The 14,753-nt window shown below is 38.0% G+C and overlaps 1 protein-coding gene across 15 annotated transcripts in view; it reads right to left on the bottom strand.

Moving 5' to 3' along the window:
• The window catches only part of PTPRM (protein tyrosine phosphatase receptor type M), a 505,106-nt gene that overhangs the window by 43,783 nt on the left and 446,570 nt on the right, over positions 1 to 14,753 (bottom strand). For all 15 annotated transcript variants that reach the window (XM_030011784.1, XM_030011791.1, XM_030011783.2 and 12 more), the window contains 2 exons: positions 13,209 to 13,285; positions 10,393 to 10,429 (listed from right to left, as the gene is read on the bottom strand). In XM_030011784.1, the coding sequence (XP_029867644.1) occupies positions 10,393 to 10,429; positions 13,209 to 13,285 (114 nt within the window). The remainder of the gene's footprint in view (positions 1 to 10,392; positions 10,430 to 13,208; positions 13,286 to 14,753) is intronic.

Genomic DNA, 14,753 nt, shown 5'->3' with positions numbered 1-14,753 from the left:
CCTCACCAACTTGGTTGCCCTCCTCTGAACACGCTCCAGCACCTCAATGTCTTTCCTGTAGTGAGGGGCCCAAAACTGAACACAGTACTCAAGGTGCGGCCTCACCAGTGCTGAGTACAGGGGGACAACCACCTCCCTGCTCCTGCTGGCCACACTATTTCTGATACAGGCCAGGATGCCGTTGGCCTTCTTGGCCACCTGGGCACACTGCTGGCTCATATTCAGCCGGTGGTCAACCAGCACCCCCAGGTCTTTCTCTGCCGGGCAGCTTTCCAGCCACTCTTCCCCAAGCCTGTGGCGCTGCATGGGGTTGCTGTGACCGAAGTGCAGGACCCGGTACTTGGCCTTGTTGAACTTCATTCGATTGGCCTCAGCCCATCGATCCAGCCTGTCCAGGTCCCTCTGTAGAGCCTCCCTACCCTCGAGCAGATCAACCCTGCCTCCCAACTTGGTGTCGTCTGCAAACTTGCTGAGGGTGCACTCAATCCCCTTGTCCAGATCATTGATAAAGATATTAAACAGAACTGGCCCCAATACTGAGCCCTGGGGAACACCACTTGTGACCCGCCGCCAACTGGATTTAACCCCATTCACCACAACCCTCTGGGCTCATCCAGCCAGCCAGTTTTTCACCCAGTGAAGAGTGCACTTATCCAAGCCATGAGACGCCAGTTTCTCAAGGAGTATGCCATGAGAGACAGTGTCAAAGGCCTTGCTGAAGTCAAGGTAGACAACATCCACAGCCTTTCCCTCATCCACTAGGCGGGTCACATGGTCATAGAAGGAGATCAGGTTGGTCAAGCAGGACCTGTGTTTCGTAAACCCATGCTGCCTGGGCCTGATCCCCTTCTTATCCTGGACTTGCCATGTGAGTGCTACATAAAACATAAAAACATATAAAACATACCTTGAGAGACAACAGGAAGCAAGGTAGGGTTCAAATGAACTGACCAGGCTTGATATAATATATAGCAGCCACAATATGCCAGCTTCCTAGCCATTTCTGAATAATCTTACCTGTCCCTGCTCCACATTATTATTTCCACCATCTTCAGAAAAAAGTCATTGCTGCACTTAAACATGTTTTTAAGTCTGAGACCAGACTTTATTTGTGCACTCTTGGCAGGTGATATTTAAGAAATTTTTATAACACTACAGCTAATGCTACCAGCTAACTTACCATCTAATAAAGTGTTACACACTTATTGATTGACATTTCTCCACGGCTAAATTTCCAATACTAGCTCAGTTTGTTCTGTATCAACAAAATAAAATGAAAATGTCATATGATTTCCCCAAAAATAAATAGCACATTCCCATAACACCTTTTGACTATTCACAGAAGTACTGCAGACCGGGAACAGAGGAACTGGCAGCAACAGAAATGGTCCAGATTTATCCACTTAGCCTGAGATTAGGCAAAGCTGAATGCAATAAAAGTTGTGTACATAGTACTACTGGCCACGTATGTACCATTACGCCATTCAAGAAAGCTGCTTTTTCTTAACTGCAGGAAATTAAAAAACCCAGCAAAACAATGTAGTTGTAGTTTAATGTAGTTCATCCAGTATAATTGAAGAACTCTTCCTTTCATATAATTTGTTTGCTACACAGCGGGGATGTTAAATTTTCTGTTCCTCTCATGAACATTTTCTCAGACTGGATAAATCCAGTATCTTCCAAATTTTGCATTACATGTAGCACTCCCCGGGGTTAGGGATCCCCTAGTGAGGGTTATGTGGGATACCTGAATAAGGCCAGAGTCTTCAATCTTTACCTCGCACAGCTTTTAAGAGAGCACTGCGAGGCAATGGGTTGCAGTGAGTATGTTTCATTTTTTTCTCCTATGAAACAGGAATAGTTTGAATGACTATACTTGTAACTAGAGGCCTTGATGCATTTTCCAGTGCAGTGTCCTGGCTACAGAGAAACAGAGTTGGTCTCACTCACACATGGACTCTCTTTCTCTCTATGCCCTACAGACATTTAATTGTTCGATTACAGTCAAGCATGTCGGGACAATGATAGGTGACTCATCTGGGAAACTGAAATACAGGTCCAAATTGATTCAGATCAAATAGCACCATGACCTATTGGCTCTCCATCTGAGGTCACAGCTCTGACTGAAGGCTTATTCCAGGAGCCTTGAGCCCATGGTTTGAACCTGAACTGTCTTTGTGAAAGCAGTCCAACAAAGTTTCAGTTTAGCTGAATCAATGTTTTCCAGTAAGAAAGCTGTTTTAGTTTCTAATTTGTGCATTATTCTAAATAAGGGTGATTTGCATCATGGAAATATGAATACCTATTAATCACTCATTCTAAATAGCCCATCTGAGCTTGGGAAGACTAACAAATATGGAATTTATTTTGTAAAAACCATGCTGCCTGTAACATTTCCAACTCAAAAGTCTTAGGTAATTGACTTGTTGGACTAGGTTCTTCATATCAACTTGTAATGCAGAATCAATTTTGATGACGGATGAGAAGTTTAAGATAAAATTATCCCCTTCGGTAGAAGGATCCTTAGGGAATGGACAAAAGAACCTAATTAGTCTTTCCCATTTCTACATTCTAGTTTCATGTTGAGTCAATAATAAGCATCAGGATGTAATAAAATCATCACTATTCTCTAGCTCAAAAATATGAGTTCATTTTGGCTACTTGTTTCTTTTATTCTTCCCCAAGGACCTTATTGTGAAGGAATGTTGCTCATGCTTGTGAGTAAGATATTCAGATGCTGTATTTTTTAAACTCGTGCTGGGAGTTTAAGTGCATTAACATGAACACTTTACCCAGATGAACAAACAAGATAATTTAGTCTACATTAAAGCATAAGTAAAAGTGCTAGAAAAAACAAATTTGTCATAATTTATTATCCTGATAGGTATCTCATGAGTGAGATATATCACTCACAATATGTTTTTCTATTTAAGGCTGGAGAACTTCGGTGCATTCATTTCTTCCTCAGCCATAGAAATAGTCAGAATCAAACAAATATTAGTCAGATCAAGCTACATGTGAAGGTCATTAACAAATAAATGTGTATTGGATGTTTTTCCTTTTAACTTCTGATAATTATGGTAAAAATTAAATATGCATGACAACAAATTTTCTCAGCACTATTATTTATAGTTATTTTTGGGAGCACATTGGTTATTTTCACCATTTCAAGTAGGAAAGGGCAACACTAACCTTTTAATTCTCTTTTTTATTATCTTTTATGGGAGACTGCAGTATCTGATGTACACTGTAAACAAGGAAAGCCATTTTAACATGCAGAGTGTATTTGTGCTTAGTACAGACACGGTAACATGAGCATGCTTGCAACAGAGTGAGATTTAGCAGCAGCAGAGGGAATCTCCACAAAGTCTACATCTGAATATGCAACTGCACGGAATAATACAGATGGATAGGGAAAGAAATTAATCCAATAAGCCTGTATCTTTTTTTTTTCAAAGGCAGTGCTTCAAAATTACCCAGACTGTCATGTGCACTGGTGGCCATACCAATATAGAGATTTCAGTTGCCACCAAAGGATATAGAGAAGAGAAAAGATGACAGGTTTCAAAAATTCAGATATGGTGACAAGGCAAAAAAAAGCTGCCTTATTTGTTACTTGATACGTTCTTATTTGTTTCTGAAATACATTCTGTTTGTAAATTTGCTACACTCTTTTTTTTTTCAGCAAATGAGAAGACGAAAAGCCTTCTCACACCTGCTGCCAAGCTTCCTCCAGGCTGCTGAAGAGTGGCTGGAAAATAAGCTTCACAGAAAAAAGAGATGCTTCGACTACGTGATTTTCCTGACAAACTGCATTTCTCTGCTCCTTCTTCTGCTTTAGCATTAGACTTCACTGATTGACAGGCATGTTAACAGTACTCCATCAAGAGTGCCAGATACTTTCCCCATCAAGTCCAATTTATGGATGATTCTTTACCAAAGATGAAAAACCTATCATCAAACATCAGCTTTTCATAATTTGCATCCCCCAAAAATACACACGTGTGAGGTACATCTGAACGGCTGATGTTGTGTACCTCTTCCTTGGACAAAAAACAGGTTCTACTGCATAATCTATGTAATTAGGAGTCTGAGCAGCAAATACACTAATACATGGCCACCTCCATAATGTTCTTTTCTGAACGCGTGTTTGGTTCATAAGGACAGTTTGCTCAGCTCTTGAATTTCAGGAACATCATAACTTCCTTGTTTGCAGGACATATTTCATAGTCACATTTTTTTAAAAGAGGACAAAAATATTACTTTTCACACAATCTTCTATAGGCCACAATACAACCTTGAAACATTTCCTTTTGCCTGATTCACCTCTGTCTCTTTAATTACTATAGTCTCTCCTTTCTCTTCTTAATTCTGATATGTAAAAGTCTGTTGTAGCTATTCTAGACTGACTTCACAACAGAGAAATCAAACCAGTATCTTGTCTTTGAGACAGAGATCTGTATGTGCTCTGAAGATCTTTATGTCTGATTTCCTGCTGCTCAGTCTTTGCCGGGGAGAGGCTAGAAGGATTGGTTTTTCTTCCTCTGTGGCTTTAACAATGGACTACAGAAAAATCATCAGTTTCTCAAACTGTTGTTTCACAAGCCACATTAACAAGCAAGTGAAAGAACAGCCTGCATGGGATGTGGGAATTTATATTAGCAAATAAATATTACGTAATTATTCACTATTCTTTCTAGAGCTTGTTTGTACTTTCAAAGAATTTCTAAAGGTTTATGAAAGGCAGGTATGTATTTTACGCAAAATATAGTCACACATATGTGAAGAAGAATGTAAGTGGCTCTACCCAGTAATGGATCTATCAGCAGTTTTCCAACAATGCTCCTGTTTCACTTGGTCTACACACAAAGATTCAGAGAAGTAACACACTGCAACAGAGCCTAGGCCAACTTTGTATCTATTAGAAAACTATGCTAGCCCTGCATTTACAGCCTTCTACACTGAATGGAAAGCAACAGGGGTGTCTCATTCCCTGTATAGACAAAACTACCACATGGCTAATTAAGACGGAGACAGAAAAATACAGGAATCATGAAAATGGTGAAAGATAACTGTTCTAACACAGTTATCACTAAAATCTCCCGTTATAAACAAAGAGGCAGGCAGAAACTCTGCTATTGTCATGTACCATAATGTGGCAACTGTTAAAAAGTGTATACCTTGATAGTTAACCAGTTTTTACTACACAATGTCTCTTTTTGTCCTCAACACTAGTAGAAGTACCAACTTTTAAAAGATGTTCAAATGTTGAAATCGTTATCATCAGCCTTTGGTGGGAAATGGTAGTAAGAGGGCTCTGGTGAATTTGTCATATGGCTTCACAATATAACCTGGAGATCTCACTTCCATATGTAGAGGGTCTATTACTTCTGTATGCATTTGGGTGTAGGAAAAAAGTAACTTTGCCATTTGTCACCACTATTGCAAAACAGGTGAAGGACATGTTTCAGAAAGCCTTGCCTATTCAATGTAGTGCTTAAGAATGGGTTTATCTACTTCACTGAAGACAGATGGCTTCAACCACTTTTTTAACATTTTGATGATTAAGAAGTAAAGAACAGCATCAAACACAGTTGAATCTTCAAGATTAATACAGCTGTATAGAATTCAGTCACTTTGTATATATATAAGGAAATCAGCCTGACTACCCTACATCCTGAAAAAATGATAGCATATACAGAGCTGAAAAATTGTGTAAAACTATCTTGCTTTGTTGTTTTTCAATTCTCCCTGAAGTAATTTTGAATGTTAATTTTCACCTGGAGGCTAAAAACATGGCAGCAAAAGTTTCTTTGTAAAGAGAAGTGTGGAGCTTCCACATTGCTGTAGTTCTGACAACTTTTTGCAATATAAAAACAAAAAACATGTCAAGGAAGTTAAGAGTATTATTATTCAAAGCAATATTTCTGCTTCAGATGCCTGAAAGGGAACTTTCAGTTCAAAAGAAAATGTATTTTTGTTTCTGAAAACCCTTATTAAAATGTTCACACAACACATACAGTCATATGTGGAAGAAAGACACGCATTTTGCAGAAAAGAGAAGGAATATGAAAGGGGTTATTACACTGGCAAGTTTATGCTGCTGTAGTGACGACTGTAAACATTTCCCTTGTAAATATTTATTTTCAGAAGTTTATAACTCATACCTAAAAAACTGCTCCTGACTGAAACTTGACTTGATGTCTGTCTCCATAATCAGCAATACACAAAGTGAAACAGTTTAGCATCTGCTTTACAATTGGATACAGACAAAAAAGAGGTTTAAAGGCTACACGGGGCTATAATATCTAAAGCTGCTTTACTTTCAAGACTAACATTTTACAGTCCTTAAGCTATGCTCTGAAGTACTTCCATGAAACATCTTAGATCCGGTTGCTCTGCATGCTGCAGCAAGCAGAAACAATCTGAACTGTGAGGAGTATTCAAAAGTCTGAGATGCACAAATGAATGTACTTCATATATAAAGACATGCAGCTTGCATGTGAGTGTCTGCTGTTTCACACATGATCGATCTGCTCGAAAACCAGCCCTGGTGGAAATGGCAATGAGCGATGCTGTAGAACTATGTTAACATTCATTTGTCGCTCGTAGTTTACAGTTGCTGGTGCAGTGGTGGAGGAAGCATTACAAAACCTTTGATAGAGACTTGCTAAAAGAAGCTAAGTCATAGCTCAGTTACCTACCTGAACTTCAGGGGACACAGAACAAGTCAATACAAAAAAGATTAATTTTTCTTGCTTAGAAATCAGGGTGAGACATGCAAGATCAACAACAGTCATCCAATAGTAAGAGCATCCAGCAGTGCGTGTGAGAATAAGTACCGTACAGATATTCAACCTAATGCGCTCTCTAAAGGACTTGGTTAAAATTCATTGATTACCTAACTCCTGGAAAAAACCCCCCCTAGCTGCCAGTAAATTGAACAGATCATACAAGAGCTTGATATTCTGCTATAAAAAATTTTAAAAGAATTCTATCCATGGGAACAAGGGATATATAAAACAAAATAGCGAGTTTTAAATTGCACCAGCTTGCTGGTTCTGCATGACCCAATATGCCAGCTTGTGATGAGGGATTCTTTTTAATCATGGTGACTCAGGTGCGGACCCTATCTGTTGATGCCAGTTATAGCAGATCACCAAAAGTCTTTATTAGCTGTAAATTCAGTCTATCACTCACACTATACTTATCACATAAAGGAAAATTGATGTTAATTTTATAATTGAAATTGCACTCTAAATGTATTACTCTTAAAATGGAAGTAAAACCTTTTTTGACTATTAGTTGAGAAAGCCTCAATTAGGTAAGTCTTTTAAAAAATGTTTCTCCCCCTAAATCGAACTAGCAGCAGGATGCTATGTATGCCAAGGTGGAAAGATGCCAGTCTGTATGTCAAACTCTGGTTAATATGGAAGACAGTACCACTTTAATAAACAGTTATTATGCAGCTCCCAGCTCTGTTAAAAGCAGATTGGTAGTCTATTACAAACTGATTAAATTTGCCACTTCCTCACTTCAAAAAATTATTTGCTCATTAACACTCGATATGTTGAATGCAGCTTAAGAAGAACACAGGAAAATTAAATATCAATCATTCTAACTCCTCAGACATCTAAAACTGACTCATGTAATGATATTTTCCTTCAAAGAACAATAGGTATGTGCACCTGTGAAAGTTGCAGTGGAGGAGAAAAGGAAGAATGGGAAAAGTTATTTAAAGACTGATGTAAAGTAGACGTCAAGGGAATTAAACATGCAGCTTAACTATCGTGCTGCACTGATGTGTTTATACACATCCATAAGAAAGTGTATTCTAAAACAGAGCATGAACATTGTTGGCTATACTGCAGGCTGTGGCTCATGACAAGCTTACTAGTAAGGAAGACATACAGAGGTATAGTCTGTTTGACATGTGAAACAAAAGTCTTTCCTTTCATAGTTAATACAGAGCCTTAAAGGAGTTTTAGAGATTATTCCCAGTTATCTTATTACCTTTGCAAAAGACAGAGACTGCATCTTACTGGAACTGTTACTGTTGTGCAAAGGCCTTGTCAGAAAGCTGAGATACTGGAGATTAATACTAACTAGCCTTTACACAGATGCATCTATCAGGACATTGCAGAAAACTGTAAAAAGCAGATGTGTATTTTTAACCCTATTCTGCAGATGGGAAAGCTGAGACAGAGGAAGGAAAAGAAACTTTGTCGTGATTCTTCATCAGGCCAGGGACAGAGCCAGGGGGAATACATAAACAAACCTCTTGAGATCAGTGCTCTTCATTCCTCCAAAAAGGAGATACAAATCTGCTTCCCAACTGGCCTTAAAAAATGAGATGTTAAGATGTAATCCACCAAAAAACTCACAGCCAGATTATTTTGAATTTGCTGTAAATTGTATGCCCATTTTAAAATGAATTTTACATTCTTCAGAGAGTCAGTTTCTCACTCACTGAACCATGGGAAGGGTTAGGCATCCCTGTGTGCACTTAGCTGCACCTACACAGAAGAAACTGACAGGACATGCCCCAAAGAACGACAGCTGAAGTAGTCATATATCCTTTACATCTTGGAAGAAGACTTGTTTCTATTCCTCTTATTCTCCTTCTTGACTAGGTACTTCTTGACACCATATCAGGAAAAAAGTGTGGCAAAGAAACTGTTGGGACTTCCTGGTGGATCTGGTACATAGACTTTCAGTATACTACTCATACATTGTAACACACTTGGCTTTAAGAGCTGAAAGTGCAAAAACCTCAAGCTTGGTATTTGCTATTCAAGTAATATGATGAGTGATAAAGCTGCATTGAAACTTGCTTCAGATAGGGATCTTATATGTCTATCAGAAAGCTGTCAGGGAGATCTGGTGAACCTCCTGATGAAAACGACTGTATTACAAACTGCAAGTAAAATGCCAACTGTGTATCTTTTTATTTTAGGATTCAATTAAAGGTGAAAACCAACAGTGTCATTAGCTAAAGGTTAAATGGAATAATCCATTTCTTCTCAGAAGAGGAGGGTGTAAAATCCCAAAGGGAATGAAGCAAATGCTGCATTTTTGTCCTAGTTTTCCTGTCTGGCTCATCTGTAGACAGACTGTGGACTAAAGAATGTGGTGGGTGGGTAGCAGAAGTGGAAGAAGCAGCACATTTAAATGGCTCATATTCTAAGATCACAAATTCTAATTCTGGTCTAAAAGTGTAATATTGACAGTAGTGAGGCAGTTCTAGAAGTAAGATCTGCATCCTGCCCCACTGGCGCCTGACACAAAGTAGCAGTCATTTGGGACTGTTGAGAGCTGAAATACAGAAAGGCAGAGATACGAAGTCTCCCACTGGTAGAAGTAGGGACTGGAGGCTGCACATTTTGGGTTACTTAGGGAACAGCTGAACTCACAGTAAAGAGCTCTTATTTGACATGGCCAACATTTTCTCTGACCTCTAAAGCCAACACATGGTAAGATTATTTTGAATATATTATACTCAGTACTCCAGCTGGCTCTCTCAAAAGGTTGGGCATGTGTTGAAATGTACGTGGGTGTAGCTCAACTTCTTCAGATCCACAGACAAAGGCAGGAAGCTCTGTCAAAGAATACTTATTACAGAGAAGGTTCCCTCTAAGCAGTGGAGGAGCAATCAAATTTTCACATGTATGCTACCCAAGCATAGGCAGGAGATTGGCATATTGTTCAATATTATGATTAAGCAGTCACAGAAGACTCATCTTTCCCACCTGTTCCAGCTTTGAACTTGACCAAAAAAATAAATAAGAGCTGCATCAGAATGGGCAAATTATGTCTTTGAAGACAAGTACAAATTGAAAATTAATTCACGTGTTGACAGAGGAATAAGTTCTTGTTCACAAGCAAGCTTTTAAACAATGGCCTGTAAAATTGACTCTCTAGATCTCTTTGAAGAATCCCCCTGCAAGTGTAGTATGTCTTTGGGTCCTCTACTAAAACTTGCTAACTGAAGTGTTTTGTATTTTAAGGACCTGAAGCCTAGTTATCATGGAACAATTAAGAGAACATACATTTTCATGACACTGTTGTCTCTCTGAAAAGTTTATTGAATATTTCTACCATGACTTATTTCTTTTTTCATTAGTAACAACATGGTGATTAACGTCTGCCAAAAAGCATGTATTTTGCTTTTCTACTCAAAACCTATTTGAACACGAAGGTAGAGGACTGCTTACTTGACATACCTGAAAATTAGATAATAATTCAGTTTGCTCGCTTCTACCTAAGTGATTGAGCCTACTCCGTCCTGGATATTGACTATGGCAAGAATGCATATTAAAGAGCATAAACTGTAATCCAAGTACCAAAACCTCTTAGCCTCACATAACCAAAAAGAAAGGGTGATAAACTTACCTTGTGTAGCAATGTAGTGATTTGGTCTATGATAACCCTAAAATAAATTGAAAAAAATATAAGCAATATGCACTGCGACTATGTTGTTATGAGTGAAACTTCATTTAGAGTAGTATTCAGTAAAAATCACAACAATACAGATAAAGTATTAGATGCAAAAGTTCTTTCCAGTGGGGAAAGGACAAGGGAGAAGGGGAACAAGAAGCAAATGTGTTTTCTGCAAGATACGTAAGTGTTGTACAACAGGGGACAGAAGTAATATGTTCTTTCAGTCCCTTGTTGGCTCTGCTGAAAATGAACAGCATGAAATCCTCTCTAGCACTTGCAGCTAATGGCATGAGATGCTCATGGAGGCTGAGATATACCTCCAAGCTATTGCTATTGAGTGCAAAGCCTATCCCTTTTTTAACAGGTAAAGAATGCTAGATTTGCATTCAGCCTAGGGAAGGGTGGGGGGATGTTCATTCTGTCCACTGATTTGTTTATGTTTTATTTCTGAACAGTAAAAAGGAGGGTAAATTCTTTGACTACATGGTTTGGTATGAATACACTTGTTCACATCTAAATAGGAAGAACATAAAACAATTCTATGTTTCTCTGATGACAAGAGCAACTTAATCACAAGCTGGCTGTGCAATAAAGCCTAATACTCTATGGATTCTTTGCAACATTGAATAGGTTGCCAATAGGGAACAATACCATTTTTATAGTATTTGAGTTTCTGATATGATGGGAGTGTCACCAAAGGTTTAAATCATGGACTAGTATGTTGATAAATTCAGTTGTACCAGTGTTAATGTTTTAATAATGGTTATGATGCATTGTCAGGCATCAACAGGAAGAACTTAAAGCTGTAGCTTGCATGCCATTGCAATTTCTTCGTAAAAGAGCAAGGGGCATTGTAGTGATGCAAGGTGGGAAAGACTCAAAACATCTGAAGATACCTTGAATATTACAGAAAGAATAACATTAATTACAGAATTGATTCCTTTACATGCCACTGAAGCAAAATTTGGAAGTCTATGAACTAAGAAGTGTTCAGATAGCTACGAAGTTGATTTTTTTTTTCTGCTGTGTGTTATCTAATATCCCTAGTGGCTGGAGTCAAACAATTCTGTTTCCCAGTGAACAAACACATGGGAAAAAATGCCCAAGAAAATTTCATAGTGTCTGTGATGGTTCCATTCCCTTATGTTTATTCTGACAACACAACTGTACTAATACCCGCACGCAAGAGTAAAATTGCATCTACTTCTGTAGTAGAAAAACAAGCATTTCTAATGGAAACCTGACTAGCAAGATTATAAACAAAAAATGCTGTGTTTTGTGGTAGACTAGTCTTTGGAAGATGTCTGCAGTCCTCCAAGCTTTGCAATGAAGATATCTGCTGAAGATGAGGGAGAAATTTTTTTCATTCTCACACACTGTTTCTTTTTGGGCCACATTCTCTCTATCCTCTTGTACTTCCATAAGCAAAAAAGGTTGCTATGCAGCTATCTTATCAGCATTTTAAATGAGACTGTATGGTCCAAAGCCTTATTCCTCACATCTTTGAATATTTTAGAGTCAGATGAAAATCTGACACAAGAACATACTAGTAGCTTAAAATGAGAACAATCCTGAATGTTGGAGCAAAGGTGAAACTGAATTTAAATCTAGGTCCCCAATGTGAACACTCTCTTTCCTTTCGTGACAGATTACTCCCTTCAGAGTTTAGTGAGACGTGTAACTAAATGTATTTCCATATGTGCCTTTACCTCTTGGTGACTGTGCTATTCTTTCAAACAGCAAGGGACTGAGCAGAAATCTGAGCTTAACTTAATGGTTCTTGAACATGCTAATAAACATCGATAGGAGGAGATATCTTCAGAAAGTTACAACTTCAGATTGTTACAATTGAAGTACCTACTTTTTTTGTATAGCTCTAGTTCCTCCATACTCTGAGAAAAACATCTGTTACGTTCCTGTTTCATACTGCTGATTAAACTTGAACTGAAAATTGTAACACCATTTTTCAAAGATGCCACTGCTGAACAAGAAATCTTTAGCAGACACAGTTTCCTATGAAACAACACTTGTTTTACTTAGCCTAACAACTAGCACACCATGTAAACAATAAAATTATTCTTTGCCATCCATAGCTTTCTGCCTTTAGATAGTATTGACTTTCTAATGATTTTCAATTCTACTTTTGAGTTCATTCTTTCAACCAAACCCACCTTGTCTCTTAAAGAATTTATTCTAATGTAAAACATTAAGTTAACATGATGCAGAATGAACAAAGAAGCCACCTTCAATAATTAAGCAGCCTACATATTTAATGAAATGTCTTGCTTGCATTAGAAGTACTGGTTAACAGCTGCAGAATATACTTTGAAGGAGACTTAAAAGTGCAGAGATGACAAGAGATTGCAAATCCCTGCATTAGGCATTACAGAGTTTTGTCACGTTAATATGCAAACAACATTCTTTTAAATGTGGAATGATGCCAAGCTGTTGACAGAAAGTGAAAATAACATTTTGTTAGCCCATATAAGCACCAGCAGGCAAAGTAGCCATACAGTGTTGCTGGCAAGGTTTCAGTCTAGTGGCAGTTAGACGAAATGACTCCTTTCATTTCCTTATTGACAAAATCTTTGAGGCTTTTTTTTCCTTTAGTGTACACCTAGCTTCCAAAGATAGTATTTTCCAACAATGTTTAGCAGCTGCTATTAGCTGTGATATCTATTACAAATTATGAATAATGTGAGAATAGTAAGAGCTCCCTCTTTTACTGAACACAATGTTAAGTTTGTTGACTACATCAGTATACGCACATCAATATAATTTCCATTGATGTAATCGGAACTTGTTTCTCCTTCAATGGGCTGCAATCTCACTCGAGAATGATCATCTGAAATGGGAACAATGGAGAGAGAAAAAAAGCAATTACATTCAGTAACAACTCCTTCATCAAAATACTACTTTTAAATCAAACTAAACCTCAGCATTTGCAAGTTCATGCTTGTTTTGCTGTCCATGAAAACATTGTATCTACATTTAATCCTCATTTCATTCATAAGGCTTTCCAAATTCCCTCTGATTTTCAGTCTGCCTTAAATATTTCTAATATGAAATCCATTGCAATTACATTTTTTGCCTTGACACCCTCCCCTCCTTCTGTCAATAAAATAAATAATATTGTCAAAGGTTTAGACATTTGGAAATGCTTCTGCCAGTACTCAAAATAAGCTGAAGTCATTCTACAAGACATACTGCCACCTCACAGCTTCTGAAAGAAACTCACTATGTTTTCAGTAAGGGAGAAAGCAAAATAATGACAAAACCCAAGCAGTCAGATAATGGCTTTGTCACTGAAATTTGCTCTACTGTGGCCATGTATCTCTATCCAGGAATGTGCAAACACTCTCAACTGTATTTTCCAAATTCCAATCCAAAACACCATGGCATGAATTCGTTTCTTGTCAGCTGCCTCATTTTCTTTATGATACCACAGCAGTGATTAAGAATTGCTAGAGGCTAGATCCCCCCCAAAAAAGAATCTCTGTACGCTGGTAGGGCTTTTTCTTCTTTAAGATTTTACATGCTCCTCTTGATTCTCTTGGTTCAAAAGCAACAAATCACAACGACTTTTCCAGAATGCTGCACAAGTGGTTGATAAAACAATTTGAGGGTATCATCTCAAGGATGGAGAGATGGTAAATAGCCACTTTATTGCTGCTTTGTTTACAAATTGCTCTTGCTAATTAGATACCTGTGTATTATTGTTTTTGAATGCTGATTGCTAGCTGAGCTAGTATTACTTGCAGCTGATGACAGACCTTCATGACTGTCATTATTTTGTTGTAAATGTAAATAAGCATTAGAGCACCTGAAACTTGCCACCCATGTTCTGAATAGCTATTTTTTCAGCTTCAAAAATCCTAAAAGATAACATATGAACGAAAGAACATGAAATGGCTTAAAAACCCCAACTTCATCATAAGTAGCACAATATTGGCCCACATTATGGGGGAGGAAGGAGAGGGCAAGTGGTTCTTAAAATAAGAGATTTTCAAATGCCTGAGTAGGAAAGGAAGAGGCAAATTCTTTATTTCACCCTCTTTTATGCTCAGGGACTTATGCTTTTTAAGTCTCAGGGACTAGAGATCTGAGAGCCTCATTTGCTTCCCTGGGATTCCCTTGGGAGAGAGAAAGGGCACAGTTTTAAACCAAATATAGTTAATCAGAATTAATTAAAATTCTAGCTCTAGGTTCCATACAGCTCTTATTTTGCTACTTTCTTGTGATTATTTCACCCAACAGCCTTCAAGAACGAGTTTTTCCAAACATGTTGGAACATTCAAATCAATTATGTTTAT

Source organism: Aquila chrysaetos, chromosome 4, assembly GCF_900496995.4.
Source record: "Aquila chrysaetos chrysaetos chromosome 4, bAquChr1.4, whole genome shotgun sequence".
Classification (NCBI taxonomy): domain Eukaryota; kingdom Metazoa; phylum Chordata; class Aves; order Accipitriformes; family Accipitridae; genus Aquila; species Aquila chrysaetos.
Note: the sequence above shows the minus strand (reverse complement) of the source record. Positions and strands in the feature narration are given on the sequence as shown.